Source organism: Notamacropus eugenii, chromosome 6 (genome assembly GCF_028372415.1).
Source record: "Notamacropus eugenii isolate mMacEug1 chromosome 6, mMacEug1.pri_v2, whole genome shotgun sequence".
NCBI classification, from domain to species: Eukaryota; Metazoa; Chordata; class Mammalia; order Diprotodontia; family Macropodidae; genus Notamacropus; species Notamacropus eugenii.
In genome coordinates this window covers 94081084-94103665 of record NC_092877.1, presented here as the reverse complement: position 1 = coordinate 94103665, position 22582 = coordinate 94081084, and the positions used below count along the sequence as shown (strand labels likewise).

General features: G+C 39.9%; 1 protein-coding gene across 4 annotated transcripts in view; it reads right to left on the bottom strand.

Annotated features, from left to right (window-relative positions):
- The window catches only part of N4BP2 (NEDD4 binding protein 2), a 64570-nt gene extending 43870 nt beyond the window's left edge, over positions 1 to 20700 (bottom strand). For 3 of the 4 annotated variants that reach the window (XM_072620541.1, XM_072620544.1, XM_072620545.1), the window contains exons 1-5: positions 20564 to 20651; positions 11880 to 11961; positions 10564 to 10658; positions 6070 to 6403; positions 2851 to 4042 (exon numbers count right to left, since the gene is read on the bottom strand). In XM_072620541.1, the coding sequence (XP_072476642.1) occupies positions 2851 to 4042; positions 6070 to 6295 (1418 nt within the window). In that variant the 5' untranslated portion in view covers positions 6296 to 6403; positions 10564 to 10658; positions 11880 to 11961; positions 20564 to 20651. Of the gene's footprint in view, positions 1 to 2850; positions 4043 to 6069; positions 6404 to 10563; positions 10659 to 11879; positions 11962 to 20563 lie in introns of all 4 variants that reach the window. The other variant, XM_072620543.1, reaches the window with a different exon arrangement.
- Positions 20701 to 22582: the final 1882 nt, after the last annotated feature.

The following is a 22582-nucleotide window of genomic DNA, read 5'->3' as shown; positions in this document are numbered from 1 at the left end:
ATCTACATCCAGAGAAAGAACTAGAGTCTGAATACTGATCAAAGCATACTATTTTAATCGTTTGTTTCCTGTGGCTTTTCCCTTTTATTTTTTTCACAACATGACTAATGTTGGAATATGTTTACAAAACTGCACATGTATAACCCATATCAGATTGCTTGCTGTTTAATGGGGAGGGAGAAAAATTTTGAAACTCAAAATCTTATAAAAATGAGTATCAAAAATTACCTTTACATGTAATTAGAAAAAATAAAATACCCTTTACCCAAAAAAAAAAAAAAAAGACTATTAGTCTTTTGATTCAATTAAAACTATATGATGATGAATTAATATGAGTATTTGGCAGTATCTATGTACATGAAAACATATTTCCAAAAAAGAAAACACCTAAAGTCTCATTACCCATAATATAGCCATACCTTCAGTATTAACAGATGAACACTTTAGATAGGGAGCACTAACTTTGAACCTCAATTAAGTGAAATATTATCCCTCAAAAAAAAATTCCATTCTTATTAGTATAGACCTATATTGCAAAACAAAAAAACAAAAACCTGTATAATTACTATTGTTACATTTTGTTATAATTTCATCAATAAAATCTGTAGAATTTTGTTTTAATAAATTTGTTTTAATAAATAAATAGTAAAATAAATTTGTGCTTACGGAACATTCTCATTTTTGCCTCTTGGGCCACAAAGCCTAAACTATTTACTGTTTGACCTTTTACAGAAAAACTCTGCTTACCCCTACGTAGAGAGTTGTCTGGGACAAAATTAATTTCTCAAGGTCACTTCATCAGTAAGTAGCAGAAATGAAACTTAAACCAAGCTCTCCCAGATACTAAGGTCAACTCCCTAGCCACAACTGCTACCTTGACTCTTCATAAGAAGTAAAGGCAAACAGTAGCAATTTATCATCAAAAAAACGTACCACCTCAAAAGAAAAGGGGGACGGTGGGTGTGATAAAAAGTGTGAGCAACAGATTACAAGCTTGGCACAGAGGAGAGACACAGTAAAAGGATCTTTATCTAGAAATCTGCTAGAGTCTTTGCTCTGCCAAAAGTCAAGTTTATTGACCTGCCTTAATGATTCATTTATTTGTGGATGAACCAACAAAGCTGAATCCTACTTTGGTTCTGGTTTTCATTAACAGAGAAGAACTGTAAATGGAGTGGGAAATTTTAAGGAAATGAGTTAGTTTAAGATAGAGAAGAAAGCCTGACAAACTCTGATGGGCATCCTAATTACTTTTTAAATAATTTTGGGGGGTTGTAAAACTTTGCATACTCTTTAATCTAGCAATATCACTACTAGGTCTGTATCCCAAAGAGATAGAAGAAAAAAAGAAAAGCACCTATGTACAAATACATTTATAGCAGTTCTTTTTGTGGAGGCAAAGAACTGGAAATTAGAAAGATGTTCATTACTTGGGGAATGGCTGAACAAATTGCAGTACATGACTGAGATAAAATATTATTGTGCTATAAGAAATGATACAGGACAGTTTTAGAAAAACCTGAGAAGACCTTTATGAACTGATGCAAAGTAAAGTGAACAGAACCAGGATAGCACTGTACACAATAACAACAATATTGTAATCATGATGAACTGGTGAAAAAGTTAGCTATTCTGATCATTACAATTATCCCGGTTAATTCCAGAGGACTCATGATGAAAAAGCTATCCACTTCCATAGAGAGAACTGATAACTCTGAGTGTAGATTGAAGCATGTTGGTTTTCATTTTCTTAACTTTCCTTGCTTTTTTTTTCTTCACGTTTAAGATGGAAATATATTACATCAAAAAATCAAGTCCATAAATACAAGAGAGAAAAGTAGGGAGATCTTGGGGGTTTATAAGTACGCTATTCTTTTAGATGTGTCAGTGAGGTAAGGCAGCTAAGGCTAAAAAGCTCAATCTCTGGTTACACTAAAAGAGAATAACTAGAACCAAAGAAGGGAAGGTTTCTGCAATACTCTGCCCTAATCAGGCCATATATGGAATACCATGCTCAATTCTGAACACATTTTAGGAATGACATTCATAAGCTGGAGAACAATTAACAGAGAACAACTAGAATAGTAAAGTACCTCAAGATCATGGAATATGAGAATCAGTGGGAGAAAGTGGAGAAGACGTAGGAAATAAAATGACAAAGTCCTTCCAAAATCTTCAGGACTAGCATGGGTAATAGCGATTAGAATGGAGCAGGCAGAACTAGGAACATTAGACAGACGTACTAAAAAGAAAATGTCAAGAAAACATTCCTAGCATATACTGAATTGGAATGGTCTGCTGTCATTAGCAGTGGATTTCCCATCAATGAAGGTATTCGAACAAGACCAGAAAACACTTGCCAGTTAGGTGATGTGTCTTGACTTTACATTCATTAAATTATTAACTTGTCTCTGCCAATCAGTGTGAGCGCCTTGACAGCAGGGATTGTCTTTCTCTTCCTATTATATCCACACAGCTTCACAGAGGGTTAGGTGCAAAGTGAGCATTTATTTGTCTAAAACTGAATTCATAATGCTGCCCACCAACTTCCCTATTTTTGTTAATGACACTTGCAATAAGCCCTAGGCTCAGTATCTTGCAATCATCATGTATTCCTCATACTCCTTTGCCCTTCAAAAGAAATTGGAGAAAGTCTGGTAAAAGTATTTAGCAGGAAAAGCATTATTGGAGACAAACATAGCGTTAGGAGGACATTTTCAAAAAAAAAGTCTATATTTAAGAATTTAATTAAGATTTTTGCCAAGTATTAGCTAGTATAGAGAAAGCCATTACGAAGATAGTATAAAAAAATCAAGCTATCATATATTGTACTTAATAGAAACATTATACCTTGCCAAAAAGGATTTTCCCGATCCTGGAAGCCCTCTGAGTAGCACAAGTGTTTGGCCTACATAAGGGGTTTTTCTTCGAATAGTATGAGAAGCAGGAGATTCTTGTACTTGGTAAGAATTTCCATCTTGATTTCTCCATGCCATTGGCACTGGCAGTGAAGTATTTCTATCCCAGGTGCCAAAAAGAACTGGAGGTGGCAGAGAAGCACAGACCCTTCCGGGTTCACAGTAGTCAAAAACGGGTATTACTGGCTGAGGACTGGCTGCAACTGGAGCAATGAAGCTGCGGATCCCTTGGAAAGGCTCAAAGGCAGAAGCCATTGGATTCCAGGAAGTTTGTGGTAGCACTGGTGGGGGTGGCAATGGTGGCACTCCAGGGCAAAAATTGAAGTCACTTCCCTGTGGTGGTAGTTCTGCATGGTTTTGTGATTTGAAACCAAATCCTTTGGTTTGTGTAAACAAATCAGGGACAGAAACACCCTTCTGCTCCCCACCTGTACCTGCTCCATCTTCTGTCTGGTCTGAAATCTGTACAAGAGGATTAACAGCAGTCCTTAATTCATTCGTACCCAAATGTACACAGGCTTGAGTAGGCTCACAGGCTTGAGCATCTGAAAGTGCATTCTGAGTCTGAGGGGGGTTCACATATACCACTAGAGAATCATTAGGTTGAGTAAAAAAGCTATTAGGCTGGGCATTCATAGGACTGCTATTTGTTAAAGGCCACACAGTATCCTTTTTACAATTTCTGGACTTGCTCAAATCTGAATGTAAAGTTAAATGTTCTGAACTTAACACAGAAGAATTTTTCAATGTTTCAGTGTCCATTTCCATTTTCTGCAAAGAAAAACTCCTTCCACTGTCACTAGGGCCACCAAAATTGTTTTCCAAAGGCAAAAGGGACTGTGTTGACACATGGTCATTAGAAGCATAATTCAATTTATCAAATGCATTTTGTATTAAGGAATCCAAGTCTTCAGTAAGTCGCATATCTGAGAACGCATCTGCTGCTTGGGAACTGTCTTCATCTTCTACATGAGGACATTCTTCATTCACTTCATTTCCTTCAGCAAGATGTTGATTAGCAAAAGCAAGTGGCGTCGCAACTGACTCCAATATTAAACTTTTAGTGGCTGGCATTCCTTTGGTACCAGTGGACAGTTCTAAGAGACAATCCATAGCATTTTCAACTGTTCATAAAGAGAGGGATAAAAACATTATGATCAGGGCAAAAAATGTATGTTAAGATGACAGAGTTAGAGCTGGGAGGAAACTTAAGAGGCCACTGAGTCCAGTCCCTTCATTTTACAGATGAGGAAACTTATGTTAAGAGGTTATCTAACTTGACAGTAAATGTTTGTGACAACTAAATCAGTCCTGGCGACTCAAGCCCTGCATTTTATCTACTATACCATGTTACTTCTCTTTAACATATTTAACATTATGGTGAGTTTTGCATTATCTTAGCATTAGATGAGTTTGCAAAGCAATGTATATAAATCCAATCTTAACAAAAACCCCATCAGGTAGATAGATACTATAGGCCAGGGCTTCTTAAACTTTTTCTACTCCAGATCCCTTTTGAGTTGCATGGCCTGAAGGCATATGCAGTGCCAATTGCACATGCTTTGTGTTCAAAACCAAGGCTACAGTGAAGTTGCCTGATGCATAACAGGCAAGCACTGCCAGAAATACTTTGGACTGAATAAGTATTTGATTTTTAATTAATATTTGGTCATTGTACATTCAGAAGCCACATTTTTCTTAACCCCTTATTTAAGAAGCACTGCATATTAAAAAAAAAAGAAGCGCTGCATAGACCTTATAATCTTCATTTTACAGATTAAAAAAAAGAGAAAGGTTAAATTATTTGTCAAATAAGTAATGAATTCTACTTACATGGGCCTCCTGATTGCAAATCCACTGTTCTTTCCATTGTAAGATACTGCTTTATTAATATTTCATTATGGTTATTTCAATGCCCCATATAACTTTAAGAAACTGACTTTAAAGTTTTTTTAAGTATTTAAGGTTACCTAAAGTTTCATGTTCCTCCAAAAAAAAATTTTACACTATTTACAAATTCATATTGATTTATATATTATATTGTTTATTATATATTTTATATATTACATCACACAATAAATAAGTGATGTATTTATACTATTAATTTACAACTCTGCAAAGCTAAAACCTAATCCAGACTAAATTATCATAAAGTTCTAATTAGTGAAGCATAACTATTATAACTTCTAGGAAAAAAAACTATCACTTCTATCTTATTCCTTCAGTAGTAATGATGGGGTAACAGACTCTGGGGACCTCCTTGAATTCTCCTTGAATCTTCCCATTTGTTCTGGCAGTCTTCAGAGGCCCATGGGCTTTTCATTATCACTGTGCCCAAGTCTCTGTTGTACTCCCCACCTTGATCCTATCAAAATTCTATTTCCTAGGCTGCCAGTCACTCCCATCAGAATCATCCCTGTGTTTAATCTACATTCCAGGCTGACCTCTCCCCATCAAGACAATCCCTGGAACCCTAGACTACCTGGCAACACCTGGATGCTTCCCTTGGTCTTTTCTGCATTTAAGTTCCATCTCACCTCCATGAAGGCACTCAGATTTAATCCAGCTCAGACTCTGTCTAGCTGAGATTCTATCTGGCCCACTTGTTAATACAAGCATTACAAATTCTTAGACTCCTTAAGAGTCAACCCAGTATGGCAAATCTTTAATAAGCTTTGTTTTTCTTTGGCTTTAAGAAGGCTTGTGTTGAATTCATTCGAGCAGGACCTGGAGTGTCAGTATTTCAGGATCTCCCAGCATACACCAGACCTCAACAGTTTCCTGAATTGAGTAAGTTAAATGAACCCTTATAGAATTATTTTCTCCTTAACTCCATCTTTCTAGTGGAAACAAAAACTATACTTTGCACTTTGAAATACTTTTCACAAGGCAAAAATGTGCTCATCCATCATTAAAAAATTAGGTCAGCTAGGTTTCTTTCTTCTCAGACTTCCCAAATATTTGTTTTATAGAGAATGTTTCCAATAGCAATTTCTCAGATTAAATCTAATTTCCTTATGAAAATAATTCTGATATACAGAAATTTTATGAGTGCTGTCAACAGATCATACTTTTCTAAACTCATTACTAGTTCTATTAGAGCAAGATAAGAATAAAATGCAAATAATTCAAAATTGTTAATTTCTCTCACCTTTGAAATCACATTCTGAAAGCATCAAATAAACTACATCAGGATCCAAGTCAGAAAACATTTCTGACAAGCTGTTTAAGAGTTTCTCTTTGTCAACACTTGGCTGAGGTGGTACTGTAGGAAGAGTTGTCAGTTCCTCACGATGAGCAATATTGGGTGCAACATCCTCTGTATTCAGAGACTTCCTAGCAGGACTTCCACCAAGATTTTTCCTTTTCCTTGGCATTCTGCTTTCTAAAAATCAGTTCCTTTCTTATTCAAGTTGAATGATATTTAAGTCATATCTCAGAGGAAACAGAGACAAATAACTTGCATAATCCAGTAGTAACAAGGCCTAAGACATAATGAAAAAAGGGTAGAATTACATAGACTGGATAACTAACTTTATTTTTTAAATGCCAAGCACTTCAAGGTTTTTTTTATTTAACTTTTACAATGTTAAAAAAATTTACCATGTCTTTTAAACCAAGAACTAAGGCATATTCTTCAAAAGATAAATGTTCAAAAAAGAAACCTCTAAATTGCTAACAGAGAAATGCAAATTTAAATAATTAGGAGGCCTGGAAAGATGACAAAAGACAAAATTGAAATGGGCAGTGGAAAGATAAACACAACAATGGTGAAAATGGTGCTGCCCCTAGGAAAATCACTAAATAGTTTTTGTATTCTATGACAAAGTGATACCACTGCAACAAATAAATCTTAAGGAGGAAAAATCCTATATGTACAAACTTTTATCCAAGTACTTTTTGTTACAGCAAAGAATTGGAAAGAAAACAGGTTTCCATTGATTATGGGAACAATGAACAAACTGGGTATACGAATATAATGGAATATTAGTGGTGTGCTATGCACAATGAAAAACATGAAGATTTTCTGAGAAACTTTAATTAAAATAATACAGAGGAAAACCTGTAAAACCAGGAGAACAATTTACACAGACTACAATACTGAAAGATATCAGAAGTCGGATGACTGCAGTAACCAATAGCAATACCCAACCTCACAGGACTGAAGGTAATTAAGGCATGCCTCTTGTCTCATGACAGAGAGGTGTGTGTGTGTGTGTGTGTGTGTGTGTGTGTGTGTGTGTGTGGGTGTGTGGGTGGGTGTGTGTGTGGGTGTGTGTGTGTGGTGTGTGTGTGTGGTGTGTTTATGAAAGGTTCCAGGAGTGATAGTGGTTTGTTTTTTTAAAGACAGCAACCACAAAGAAAAATTTTTAAAAGACTCAAGGCTCATCAAGATTTCTTTTTCTCCCCCAAAATGACTGTTTGCATCCCCTGGGTTGTCCTATTAAAAATTTCCTCTTAGAATAAAATTTTAAGTTTTAGCACATAGACTAAGATAGGTTTACTCAAGTATCCTAAAAAGTTTTCAAGAAACTCAACTTGGGGGGAGGGGAAGAGTCAAGATGGTGGAGTAAGAGCAGGGACTTGCTTGAGCTCTACCCCCAAACCCCTCCAAATACCTATTTAAAAATTACTCTAAACAATATCACACAGGGCTGGGAGCAGAGTACAATCCAGTATGGACCCTGCCAGCCCAGATAAAGCTAGAACAGGCCTTAGGGGACTGAATCACTAGCAGCTGTAGCAGTTTCCAAACTTCTCAACCCACAAATTCCAAAAACAGCATAGAAGGTCAATGAAAAAACTGTCAGACCTGGATGAGGGAAGGGCACAGTCCAGACCCAGACTGGAAAGCTCTGGGACAACTGAGGGTGGGGGATCAAGATGCTAATACAAAAGCCTGAAGCTTGACAAGTACAACTACCCCTACCCCTACTGGAAGCAGAGTCCTAAAAAGTCAATTATTTGGTTGGCAAGACGAGCAGACAGCATAAAAAAAACTCAGACTATGGAATCTTACTTTAGGGACAAAGAAGATAAAAACATACAATCAGAACACAACAAAGTCAAAGCTCCTCCATCCAAAGCCTCCAAGAAAAATATGAATTGGTCTCAGGCCATGGAACAGCTCAAAAAAGATTTTGAAAATCAAGAGAAGTAGAGCAAAAATTGGGAAGAGAAATGAGAAGGATGCAAGAAAATCATGAAAAATGAGTCAACAGCTTGGTAAAGGAGACACACACACAAAATATTTAAAATAACCTTAAAAAATAGACTAACCCAAATGGCAAAAGAGGTCCAAAAGGCCAAGGAGGAGAATGCCTTAAAAAGCAGAATTGGCCAAATGGAAAAGGAGGTCCAAAAGCTCACTGAAGAAAACAATTCCTTCAAAATTAGAAAAGGAGGAAAAGCAAAAAACAAAAAGAAAAAAATTCATGCTTCATTTAATTCTTTAGTTTTAGGTATGAATTGTGTTTCACTAAAATAGCTGCCTAGAAAGTGCAACAAATAATGTTTGCCACAAACTCACAAATTAAACATAATTATCAATAACTGAGTTTTCACTTGCTATGAATGTTTACCTATTTAACTGTCCACTTCCAACTATCTGTAACTCAATATTTTACATCAAAATTTGCAATAATTTTTTTAAAGCCAAAAATCATACATTCAGAACTAGAAAGAACCTTCAAGGGTATCTAGTCCTAATCTAGTTTTCTGGTAAATATTTAAATATAATCTGCATTATTAATATTCTCCCCATCACCTTAAGTCCAGACCATCAACAAAATAATAAGCCAAGCCTTGATTTGTAGTGCTTACTCTGAAAATATAACAATCTTCTCTGAAGACTGAGATCTGAGCTGTAACCTGGCTAATGTTAGAGCCTACCTACCCCAAAGATATTAAGTGGGAGAACCAGCTTCAAACTCAAGTTATTTATTTAATATCCTGCAATCTTTCCTATATGTCACTCCAAATTAGAAAGTATCCTAGGTACAAAAGTAATTAGAAAGCCTTGCGTGGCATCTATACTCTGGTTTTTCCCAGCACTTCTCTCCTCAAAAGAATCACAACAGGAAGAAGAAAGGACAGGCCATACAGTTTCTTAACTGCTGCTGACCAAGGAAGAAAACTTTTTGTTTTTTCAAGAAAACCCTAACCCAACTTATGCGGAAGAAACTTCTTTAAAATATATTGAGGTTTTTCCAATAAGAACTTCATGCTGGTGCTCTTTGTTCTGTACTAATTTTTTATTCACACATAGTCTTCAAGGTCTGCTAAACTGAAGGCTTCAGTTTCAAGAAAATGTTTGCAACTTTTTGCTTTTCTACATTTTCTTTAGTAATGAAAATAGAATCACATTTCTGCTGAATAATAGGGAATTTGTTCCTTCAATTGACTAAAAGTGAGCAGGGCCTCCAAAAACGTTTTAAGATTATCAAATATCTAACCTTAAGTTACAATTTTTTTTAAAGAATTCTAAAGGCTCTAAAAAGACTCAGTCAAATACTGTGTTAGCCCATTATATTAAAAGAACAGTGGAAGAAGCACTGGCTTTGGAAGCAGAGGAAATTAGAGGCTTAAATTGAGTTAGATCCTGTCTCCAATTCCTTCTCTTTCCTATGTCCCATCAACTACGTATAATGCTCAAAAATCTAAGATCTGTAATAGAAGGTTAACAGATCATCAGAGATGAGATTTTTCCTGTATAAAGTGGGAGAGCTGTGAAAGCACCTTTGTAGTCGTAACATTGCCACCTCAATCTAAAACTACATAGTCCATAGATCTGATTGAGTGACATGGCCCCTAGAAGGTATAATTACTTACATTGGCTGGTTTCCCCCAAGCATCCCTAGTGACCTCTCTATCTCCACACACCTATTTGCCTTCTTAACTGAGGGAGTTAAGTGAGGGAGCATCTGCACAGGTATTGTAACAAATGTAGACAATGTGAAGCCCTCTCCCCCTCGGTGACCATACATTTCAATTGAAGCCCCCCAGGACTACTTGCTTAAAGGGGTCTTTAAACTCAACCAAGCTTATCACTCTTCGTTAAGAGTGGCTTTCCCTTCAGCCTGGCTTTAAGTTTTGTTCCAGGCAGACTTTCTTCCATAGCTATTCACATTCAAAGGTCAGTTCAAATCTAACCTTTTCCCTTTGGTGACCACCTCAGCTGTAAATGATCTCTCTTTTTGCCTCAAACACAGAGGGCATTCATTACCTTTATTGCTGATCTGGCACTTATTTACTACTTTGTTATCTTTTCACAGTTCTATTATATCTAATATAAACTCCTTGAGGATATAACTTAGGTCTTCTTTATAATCCCAATAGCACCTGGCACAAAGTAGATATTCCACAAATATTTACTGATTTCTTTAAGACAAGGAAGACCAAGTTAGAAAATTAATGGACACAGTCAGTAAGAGGACCAAGACTAAATGAGAATTCTGATTGTCCAAGCCAGCACATTTCACATTATCACAAGTTACATTACATGAAAGACTCCAATAACAGGATCTGTTATATTCAGTTCTCTTTCTGATAAGAAACCAGAATTACTAAAGTGTATCAAAAAGAATTAAAACAAAAAAGCCTAAAAGTCTACACAGTGAACTATAAATAACAAGAGAATACTTACCCTTTGTATGTAATTGATATCACCCTGCTGAAACCAAGGTTGAGGCTTGAAATCACCAAAGTCGGTTGTTTTACGAAGCATAGTGTCAATTCTTGCTATGAAAAAACAAGAAACCAGAATTTCATAAATTCATGACCACTGAACAAAAGTATACAAAGACTCAAATACATATTCCAAAAGTTACATAAATAAAATCTTTTTAAACCAAATCTCATTTTTGATTTGCTAAGCACATCTTATTACTAAAAGAATTCTGTGAATTCCTTCCAATATCATCCCCAATTTATTTTAGGTTCTGATTTTATTGTATTAGATTTTCTTAAATAAGACAATCATGTCAAGGTTTCACATTGTTTATCCACACATGCACATGCAAGGTCATCAATGTGAAATTATTTTTTAAAAAGGGGGAGAAGGCAAAAAAAGGACAAAAGACAAAAGAGAATAGGTAGAGAAAGCTGAGATAAACATGTTGCCCTTATACCTAGCACTTTTATCTAGATACCTAGAATTCTGAACATAATACCCCAAAATCACATAAATATACAGTAATATTTTATTATTATGAAACCATGCTAAGAAGTTCTAGAAACAAAAACTATGATGAATACAGGAAAGCATGGAAAGAATTAAAGGAATGGATGCAAAGTCAGTAGGATGAGGAAAAATATGCAAAATGACAACAATGTAAGTGAATATAATAAACCAATAAAAACTGAACACAGAAAAATTATAATGGCCATTGTTTGGCTCCTAAAAAAAAGATATGAAAAGACACCTTCACCCACTTCTTTGCAGAATGGGAGCCCGTCTGTATTGTAACAGACTTTTTCAATATGTTGGTTGTTTTTTTCTGAATATATTTTTTCTTCCCTATTCACCCTTGATTGTCATGTATGGGAAAAGGTAAAGGGGTTAGGGAAGAGAGAAATGCAGTGGAAAAACAAAATAATAAAAATATTTATTTTAAAAATAAAAAAGTTCTAGCACATCAGACATAGTAATGGAATGGGTTTAATCTCCACCCTCTGCATATACCAAAAGTTAAAGGGGAATGGATGAATTAATGAATTTGGAACGGAGTCACTGGCTATGAACATGACCCAAGAAATACTGTAACCTCATGTCTTCAATTCCCTCTATTGTAACTTTTGAGAGGTTCCTTTGGGAACCTTGTATTGACCTAGATGACCTAAATGTGAGTCTTTACATAAGTTTGGGAGCAAATGACCTGCAGTACTATAAAAATGATCATCTATTTGAGGATATTTATATTTATTTATCAATCAACCAATAAGCATTTATTAAGCACTTACTATGTGCCAGGCTTGATATTAGGTGCAGAGTTGTAGGTATAACAACAAAGATGAAATAATAGTCTTTGCCTTCAAGGAGCTCCTGTTGTGTTTAGGGGAAACAACACATACATATAAATATATACAACATACATTCAAAGTAAATACAAGGTAATTTCTAAGGGGAAACACAGGAGATCAGGAAAGGACCTCCTATAGAAAGGGGCTCTTAAACTAATCAGTGAAGAAAGCTAGGGATTCCAAAAGGCAGGTGATGAAGAAGGGCATTCCAGGCAAAGGAGATAGTGTAAAATGAAAAAGACAGAATGTTTTATACGAGGAACAGCAAGATGGCCATTTTCACCAGATAGAAGAATGAGTAAATGAGAGTAATGCATAATAAATCTAGAAAGGTTAAGGGCTTTAAATATCAAACTGGGGAAATAGTAGTTGACCCTACAGGTAAAAGGGAGTATTGCAGTTTACTGAGCAAGGAAGATGTGACATTTGGCAGCCTGTGTAAAGGATGGATTGGAGTATAGTGAGTGGTCAGCAAGAAATCCAATTAGGAAATGCTCCAGAAAAGAATTGATGACCCCACGAACTAGAGTGATAGGTGTGTAAGTAAAGATAAGGAGAAGGATGCAAAAGAGAGAGTGAAGGTAGATTTGAAACTGATCGGTCTTCCTTAAGGCATCTTTTTTAAAAGTGCAAGAGAATAAATGGAAGTCCAGAAAGAAGCCCAGACAGACAAGTACAACTTTGGAAGCTACAAGATGAACTTCTATACTGAAAAAGATTCAATATATCTAAAACTAAGTTGTTAATATTGGAAAAGAGTTCAAAAGAGACAAAGGCTGACATATAGGTCTGGAATCACCTACACAAAGATAATTGAACACATGGGAGAAAATAAGGTCCCCAGAGATTGCAGAGAGAGGAGGGCTCAGGCAAGAGCTATGGGATGATACATCCACAATTAATGGATGGGTCACAGTGATCCAACAGAGGAACCTGAGAAGTGTACAAAGATTTAAGAGAATCAGGAGACAGTAATGCAACAAAGAGGAGAGAATGGTCTATGTCAAATGCTAAAGAAGTCAAGAAGGATGGAGACTAAGAAAGGAGCAAGGGATTTGGAAGTTAAGAAAACCCTGGTACTTTTGGGAAGCAAGTTTCAGTTGAGTGATGAGTTTAGAAGCCTGAAAGCAAGGGACTGAGATGTGAGAAAAGAGGAGGTGCAGGCAACAAACGTACACTGTTATTTCTAAGAGTTTGCTTGTCGAAGTGAGGGGAGATACAGGATAACTTCAGCAGTGATAGGGTCAAGTGAGGTTTAAAGGTAAGGGAAATTAAGCACATGTTTGTGCCAGCTGGGAACAAGCTATTATGGAAGAGTTATTCTTGAAATGATGGAAACATTATACAATTTGTAATTCCTTGTTTTGGGGTCAGATACTTAGCTAGCTGATTTATATGACATAGCTTAAATCAGTAAGTCTGCTATGCAACCACAACATTTCCTGTTTAGGGAGTGAACCAAGGACAGAAGAGGCAGAAGAGCTAGAGCCTAATGGTGCTAAGTTAAATTCAACCATTTCTCTACAGAAAATGCCCTGTATTTATATAAGCAAAAATTAGTTATCTCTTATCAGAACTCAATTCATACCTTTTTGAAAACTGGCTTCTAATACAATTAAATCTATGAAATTTGCTTCACCAATAACATGATAAAAACAATATGTACAAATTTTTTTGTTGGTTTTATACAATCACTTCCCAATAACTGCCTAGCCCCATTAGTATCCCCACCAACACCTTCACGGTTTTTTAAATTTTATTTATTTATTTTTAGTTTTCAACATTCACTTCCACAAGATTTTGCGTTCCAAATTTTCTCACCACCTTTTCTATTTTTTTGTGGCTCTTTTATAGTTAGATTTTTCCTTGGAATTTATTGAAGTAAATTTTAAAAAAAAAGGTTACTTGCCACCAGTCTTTCCAGTCTTCCTAGTACCTCACTTCAAAGAAAGAGTACCTCAAGTGGTTTATGCTGAGTTTATTGAACACTAGGCTACAGTATTCATCTGCTTCGCCACCTTATTTATCTAATCAATCCTAAATTTACTTTTGCTTTCCTTTAATACCAAATTCGATAACTACTACTTCTTCTCCTTAACTCCAATTTTTTTTCATGATCTCCCTAATGTATCTTATAACAACATATTTTATAAACTTATCTAATTCTATAAGGCAATAATTTGGTAGATGAATACAGCCTATCTATTAATCTAGGCAATGTCACATTTATTACATGAGTGTAGTCTACCTATGAACACTTCACACTGAATTGCTCAATTATTTTACTCTGTGTTTAATTTCATTATCTGTTTTGAAACAGCATCTACCATCCAGAGTTTACTCTGGGCAGTGACCCAGGCTGGACCCTTACATCCCCTCCCCTCAAACATAAAAGGTGAGGGGGAGAGAAGAACCAGTCTCTGGGGAGATCTGTCTAGCAGTGGATAAAGGAGTGAAACCAGAAAAAAACCAACTAGGAATTCAAGGAAGAAAAGTTTAAAAGTCTGAATAAAAACTCGGCTCATAAGCAGATAAAGCAACAGAGACTCATAAAGGTAGAAGAATCAGTAAAAAAGCAAAAAGAAATCAGAACACCATGAACAAATATTATGTTATGAAGGAAAATGAACCAAATTCTCCAGTAAAAAAAGAGAATCCCTATGGACTTCCAAGAGATGATTAGACATTAGTAACTTCCGAATGATTCAAAGAAGAAATTAAGTTTTTAAAAAGAATATATGTTATGGCTGAAATTACATAAAAAAATCAGAGCTATCAATGAAGAATTTAAAAAGACAAACAACAGGCTACAGAACTGATAGCAGTATAGAAAAATCTTTCCAAAGTAGAAGCTCCATGAGATGAGAGGTTATCTAATACAAATTATACAAGTAAACTTTTAGAAAACCATCCGTGACTGAATCAGCAACTGGCCATGTTATTGTTCCCCTCATTTTGGCTTCTGGCCATAATGTGACATTGATGTATATTGATTATTTGTATCTATTAAATGAAGTTTTATGTTCCCTGCTTGTGGTTTTTTCTGTAAAGCAAATGCATTGGAAGCATCTTTTTCCTTAGGAAATATGTGAAAAAATGTTCAAAAAAAATACAATTCTTTGATTCTATCTGATTCCATCTTTACCAGGCAACTCTGTAATCATTAATTAGATTTCCTGGTAATCTCTGTTAAGAAAGGGTCCAGCTTCTTTAACACTACGGTTTATGACTTAGTCTCTTAAACTTCTATCTAATCCTTCAAAAAGTCCTACTCTTCTGTGGGTTGTTTGTATCTTGGTACGGAGATCACATTGTGGCACTCTCACCGGCTAGGTCAACGGAGCTTATGCTCTGAAAAGTTCTGGCACCCTGAAAAGGACATTTGGTGATGGAGTCTTTGTTCATGGCAACCAAGGAAAATGTAAGAAAAATACAAAATGACCCTCCATCATCCTTTCCATTTCAGTGTAGTAAAGGCAGAGCAGCAGAAAAGGGCACAGAAGGTACAAAGAATTGACTTGTTTTTAGATAATCTGTAAATATTAGCTGTTCGGATTGAGTCAATGACTAGATATCCAATGACAGATGATCCACTTACACAATGACTAAAACTTACACATACTGTTGGAGTAATTCAGGCACATTAATCTTACCATTCTCACTAGAAAGGGAACCAAAATGACCAAAGAAATTAAAGCTAAATAGAAGAATGGCTCACAAGTCCACAGTATTAGTTTTATCATATGCCCAAAACCAATAACTGGTCATCTTGTATTGTGGCACAAAAAGTTTGCCTTCTAAATAGAAGGAGGGCTCACAGGTACTCTCCTTGGACAATAATTGCATCTTATGTAAAAAAAAGAAATAAGACCCCAAACGCCTCTCCAAATTAAATCAATATACATTTCAGCACTCAACATGTTCAACATGAAGAGAGATCTAGATGAGGGCAATGAGAAATTATTAGGAAACATGGGTCAGAAGGGAGGCCAATGACATTTAGACTCTACAAAAGCCTCATACCTCTCAATCATGAATACTTTAAGAAAAGTAGGTACTAAATATAGTGAATATCAAATAATACCACAAAAAATAAATTTGATTACATTTTAACAGACAGGAAAACACTGATTACTAATATAGAAGTTGTTCCTGAATCAGCTGCCAATATATATAGACTATAGATTTATTAGAGCAAAGATCAAATTACAAAGCTAAAAGAATAATGAAAAATATATAGTATGCAATTAAAACAAGTCAATTTTGACCTATTCAAATAGGTTACTGCCAATGAAAAATGGGTCAAGACAACAGAAAAGACATTAACATGAATTATAACTTCATATTGAACTAACCCATGTAAATCAATTGCCATGAGAGCAAAAGAAATTCCTTTATCAGTCATACCTTTAATGAGTCCAAACTTCTCTCTAAAAACAAAGATCTATATTCTCCATTGCTCAGAAGAACCAAGAATACCACATACTCAAACATTTGGCTTATTTGCCAAGACAATTTTTGAGATGGCACCCAAAAGCAACACTACTTAGAACGCTGGGGTCCATGGGTAGATTTCAAAAGGTCCATGAACTTGGAAAAGAAAAAAATTACATGTTTATTGTCACTAGATTTTGGTTTGCTTTCTAATCTTACATATTTTACTTTGTACATTTAAATACACTGTGAAAAGGAACCATATGATTCACTAGATCTTCAAAGGGATCCACGACAAATGGAAAAATAAAGTTAAGAATCTTTGGTTCGGAAGGTAAATTCAGTCATAAAGGATAATGGAAAATTATAACCAATGTCACCTAATAAAACAGAAAGCAGTGAAAAGCTTTTAAAAAAGCTTGTCAAGTGACCCAACTAAATAAAATCATGCCAAGGGTAACAATGAAAATGGAATGACAACAAAAGAAAAATGGAAGCAATGTGCAAAGATTTGTCTAACTGTTCTTATCATAACACAAAAGAATACCACACGTGGATCATACTCAAAATTTATGTGTTCAGTGAATAAGAAATGAGATCTACTTAACAACTAACTAATCAAAATAAAGACTGGAAAAGCAGATTAAACCAAGGGTAAATAGATGAGATTTGTGGGGTTTGCAGAATCATATTTAAGGAATTACTTAAGGACTATAGAATATCTGAAGATCAGGAAAGCAGGGGGGGGATCAACAATCACTTACCTATGCGCCAAGTTTCTAAGTTCATATTAAATGTTAATGAGCTGTTTACACATGCATCACAAACCCATTGAGGACTTCCTCAAAGAACATATTATTAGGGAACAAGTAGGTTTTGCCAAGCCACAGCAGACTACATCTGGTTCTGTCCTGGGACCTCTCTGCTCTTTCTCTCTCTCTCTCCATCTATCATCTATATGCTCTACATACCCAGAAGGAGTGTCTCAGGACATCTTAAACTCAACATGTCTAAAAATGAATTCATTTTTTCCCATAAACCCGCAAACTTCTGCCTTATCTTAGACTTCTCCTTCACCTTCACCTCACATACCTAAACTGCCAAATCTTGCCAATCAACCTTCACATCTCTCAAATATCACTCTTTTATCACAAGCCTTCACCAACTACAATCTAGATTAGTGCCTCCTAACTGATCTCCCAGCCCCAAGTCTCTCACCATTCCATTCCATTTTACAAAATGCTGCCAAAGTGGTTTTCCTTAAGCTTAGGTCTGACCTCATCACTCCCCTATTCAATCCACTCCACTGGCTTCCTATCCTATACAATCTGGCCCCAACCCACCTTTCCAGCCACACTTCCCTCCTATAACTCAGTAATCGGGTCAAATTGGCTTCTCTTCATCAGTCACAACACTTCATCTCCCATCTCTTTGTCTTGGCACTGGCCATTCTCAATGGCTGAAATGTACTCTCTCCTTCCCTCCAAACCTAGTCTCTTCCTTTAAACATGAAGCTCAGGAACCATCTTCCAAGCAAAGCCTTTCCTAACTTCAACTGCCAGTATCTTCCCTTTCATAGTGCCTTGTATCACTATTTATTTACCTATTTATTAGCTTTATATTTATGCTGTATATGTTTATATAAACTTGTTTCCTCCATTTGAATGGAAGTTCATCGTGACTGGATGATTTTATCCTATGTACTTGTATCCTCAACACTTAACATACAAGTATTTATTAAGGATACACAGAGCCTTTAACAAATATTTGTTGATTAATTACCATCACACAATTGAAAAATGCAAAGAATATAAAATTGTGTGCCTGTTTGTGGATTACTGTAATGGTAATTTAAATAGGAAAATCTTTCCTATTCATTTGTAACCAGCTTAAAACATATAGAAGCCCAAGTCACATGTGGTGGGAGGAGCTTGCTGAAAGGGTGAATGAACAGAGCTGGGAAGAAGTGGATCAGGCTAGTCAGAGCTGGGAAGCACACAGGCAAGCTGACAGCTGAGTGTTTGTGGGAAAGCTTAGGAATGGCTTTGCCCTCTTTGGTGATAATGTGCACTGACTTCTTGGCTACTACGACTGATTTTACTTTCTGGTTTTGGGATTTGGCTTTCTGGTGTCTGAATAATGTTTTTTTCTGCCTTTTATATGAAGAGTCTGTTATACTTTGCAATTGAGAACCACACCAGCATAATCATAGTCACTACAAATACTGCCTTGGTGATACAATTCCAAAAAGAAAAATTTCAAAAGAACAAAACCTAGCTTTCTTCCAACAAAGTGTCTTCCATTTATACATTAAAACCATTCAAGATTCTTTGAAAGATAAAGCAGAAATAATCTCATTCTACAACCCTTTGAGATCTTAAAAATCAGGCAAGGCATATTAACAGAGGATCAAATGCTCCCCCCCAAAGATGTTCACTACTATGATGGAGGCAATCCACAAGAGTACAAATTCCATCAATCAGGAAGGATATATTATTAAATTGAAGAGAATTTCCTGCAGAGGTGCTCCAGATGTTTCTGTTCATGGATGATTTCATGCTAGCTGCATCAAACTCAACACGGCAGACTCTGCTGGCAGATATCTGGACTCATGCAAAAGAATCTGACCAGACCATTCACACACAGCAAAAAGTGGATGAAGAAAACATCTGCCTTGAGGACGTGCAGATCTACGGACAATCTACAGAGCCTGTCCATCACTGTGTACATACTGGATGTATGTATCTTGGACAGCTGGTAACTAAATAGGACAGTTGAATGGCTTTCCAGGAAACTGTTCCTTTACTGACCAGAAACAAAAACATCTTTCCCACAGCTCTAAAGAACAAAGCCTGACATTCTTGAACTCATTTGAAGGACACCAAAGTGAGCCACATTTTCCAACGTAAAAAAAAGATACGTTGCCATTTCTTTTAAAGTTCCACCAAAAGTTTGTGGATGGCAGAGTCTAGTTTGGGTTGAGGGTCAAGAGCAGGACCTTTCTTACGACGAGGATAAAACTTAGACCAGACCACAACTCACCCCGGGCCCCACCTCCCTTTAACTTAGTCACTGAGCCTGGGGCACAGAAATGAAGTCTCTGGCCCAGAGTCACCCCACCAGAAGGGACAGGAACAGGACTAGAATCTAGGTCTCTCTGGCTCCAGGGCCAGCTCTAGAGCCACTAAGCCCTGGCCACATAGGGGGTAACTGGGTAAAGAAAACCTATGCAGACAATAATTCAAAACAAAAAGATAAAAAAAAAAGAAATCTTAGAAAAACCGTCAGGGGAGGAAAAAGGAGGAGGGAAGGAACTGTGGAGGACGGCAGTTTGCTCCTGCTCCCCATCACACACACCCCCCTTCCTGGCAGAGTAGTCTCCATGCCACTCAGGTTTTTGATTGGCTCAAGGATACAGAGTAGCAAATAAACATGCCAGTCCCATATCAAGAATGAATAATGCCCGCAATGAGGCACGGCCGGCCCAGGGTGATGCAATCCGTCCCGGCGCCCCAATACCAGGGCCCTTCGAACCCCAGCCGGACCGAGCCAAGCCTACCACCCCCTACGGCTTATTCTCCGGATTTCTGCTTCGGTTCTGGGTAGGGTGTTTTCAGAAGGAAAGCTGCAAGCCCAGGGCAAACATCACAAACAAACGATACAGTACACGGTAAAGGGGCGACACGCGTCCTAGCCGGCCGGGGTGCCCGGGCGGGGGGCGGGAATGAAAAAAGGCATGTGCTGCTGGAGAACAAAGTTTGAGAGAGAACTGGGGGACATGCCCCGATGCCAAAACCACCGCGAGGGAGGGGGAGAGGAGGAGGGTTTCCCGGGACGCTGGCGAGGGTGGATCGAGACCCGACAGCGAGGAGTCCGACCGAGAAAAGCCCCCCGCCCCCGCCGCGGGGGCCGCCTCCGAGCGCAGGGGGGGACGCGGGACCCCGGGCTGGGGGGCCCAGGTCGGGGGACGCGGCGTGGGGGCGGAGCCGACCCCACCTCGGGGAAATCCACGAGGCTTCCGGGTGGGGGGAAGCCGGGACCCTCCCCTCACCCCGGCGGCGGCCCAGACCGCCGCCCACCCCGCCCGCCCCCGCTCCGGGGCAAGGACGAGGCCCAGAGCGGGTGTTCGCCGCCTTCCCCGGCTGCCCCGCTCTCCTCGCGACCCTCCGACGCCGAGCGGCCGCCTTTACCTGGTCCTCAGGCGGGAGGACGCCGCATCGAGCGCCCGCGACTCCAGCCGGTCAGGTGGGCGGGAGAGAGGGTAGCCCGGGCCGCCGCCGCCGCCTTCTCCTCCGCCTCCGCCGCCGCCGACTTCCCCCGGAGTAGCCGCGCTGGGGCCAGAGGCGAGAGCAGAGGCGCGAGCGAGCGAGGGAGGGAGGGAGAGAAGGAGCGAGCGCGCGCTGCGCGGGGACACAGCGCCGCTCTGCGTCCGCCCGGGGAAGCGCAGCCCCGCACGAGGCCGCGCCGGGCTGCCGGGGCGGGGGTGGGAGGGGCCGCGGCCCCTGCGCCCCGCCCCCGCCCCTCCCCCCGGGCGGCCCGCTCGCTCCGCCCCTCCCCCCCGGGCGGGCCGCTCAGCTCCTTCCCGCCCCTCCCTCCCCTCCCGCGGCCCAGCCGTTGGATGGATCCCGAGAGGTCACGTTTTTCCGCTCCGAGGATTTTTTTCCCCTTTTCCCTATCCCCAAAGCCGCTTAACCGAAAATCCTCGTCTTCTCCAGACCTGGGGCGGGGGGGTATTCGGGGGGGAGGGGGGAAGAGGCGGAAGAGCCGCAGACCTTGAGGGTTTCAGGCCCCTTTGTGTTTGTGGGTTCCCCCCTCTTTTTTTCTTAAGTTAAATCCATTCCATCCTGTTCCGTCTTGTCTGCAGTTGTGGAACTTGGTAGTGTGAGAAATTCTGCAAAAAACACCCGCGAGAGCAAAGCGCGACAAGTGCCCCCCACTCCCGGGGAAACCACCAGGTCTAATCAGCCTGCGGGGGGAATGGGGGCCGGGGGTGGAGTGGTGGGCCTGCGGGTTCTGACCCCGCCCTTCGCCATATCTGCCCTCCGCCCCACCCGCTGCCCCCCAGCGGCGTGAAAGTGCTCGTGGAGGGGCGGCGGTGCCGACGGAAGGAGACACTAACCAGATCTGTTTACAGTTAGAATTGCAAGATTGGCCTCGCCGTGGCTAGTTTAGGAACCGAAGCTACTGGGCATGCGCAGGGGTGTGTGTGTGTGTGTGTGTGTGTGTGTGTGTGTGTGTGTGTGTGTGTGTGTGTGTGTGTGTGTGTGTGTGTGTGTGTGTGTGTGTGTGTGTGTGTGTGTGTGTGTGTGTGTGTGTGTGTAGGTAGGTAGCAAGAGCGATCTAGCAGCTACTAATGAACTCAACCTACTGAGCATGCGCAGGTGTGAGTGAGTGTGTGTGTCTGTGTCTGTCTGTCTGTCTATCTGTCTGTGTGTGTGTGTGTGTGTGTTTTCCAATAGCTTTTCTACATGGTTTCCGTTTCTCCATGTTCTGTGGTATGTCTTGCAGCCCGGGAAGGACAAAGACGGAGGCGGGGGGGTGCCGTTAGTCCTCCTCTAACAGGTCGGGGGGGGGGCCTTCTGCGCTGGCACCCCAGACACCTGGGATGGCAGGGATGAATTCGTGGATGCGCGGAGGGTCTCGTGGGCCCGGCAGCGCCGAGCTGCAGCCACCGGCCTCCCCCTCCCCTTTCCCCTCCCCTTCCCCTCCCCCTCCCCTCCCCTCCCCTTCCCCTCCCCCTCCCCCGCCCCGCCCCCCGCTCCCCCTTCCCTCCCCCTTCCCCCTCCCCCTTCCCTCCCCCTTCCCTCCCCCTTCCCCCTCCCCTTCCCCCTCCCCCTTCCCTCCCCCTTCCCCCTCCCCCTTCCCTCCCCCTTCCCCCTCCCCCTCCCCATTTTTCAGTACCGGCTCCAGGCGCCAGCACGTTTTTCTTCCCCAGACCACAGCACGCCCCGTACGGCTGGCTCCATTCTCCCCTAAACTTGGCTGCTTCGTTCCCCCTGCCTTAGCACGTCAGGCACCGTCCCTTTCAGGCCGTATGTTTTTGCCCTCGCTCCGTTCCTGCGTGGACAGTGCCTGTGGATTTCGTTTCCAGCAGCCTCTGAGGAAAGCCCCCCGTGGCCTCCAGAACAGGGCACCTCGGGCTCCGCTGGTGGAAGTGTGGACAAAGCGGAGGTGCGAAGCACTGTCTTCACGTCAAGTCTGCCTGAACA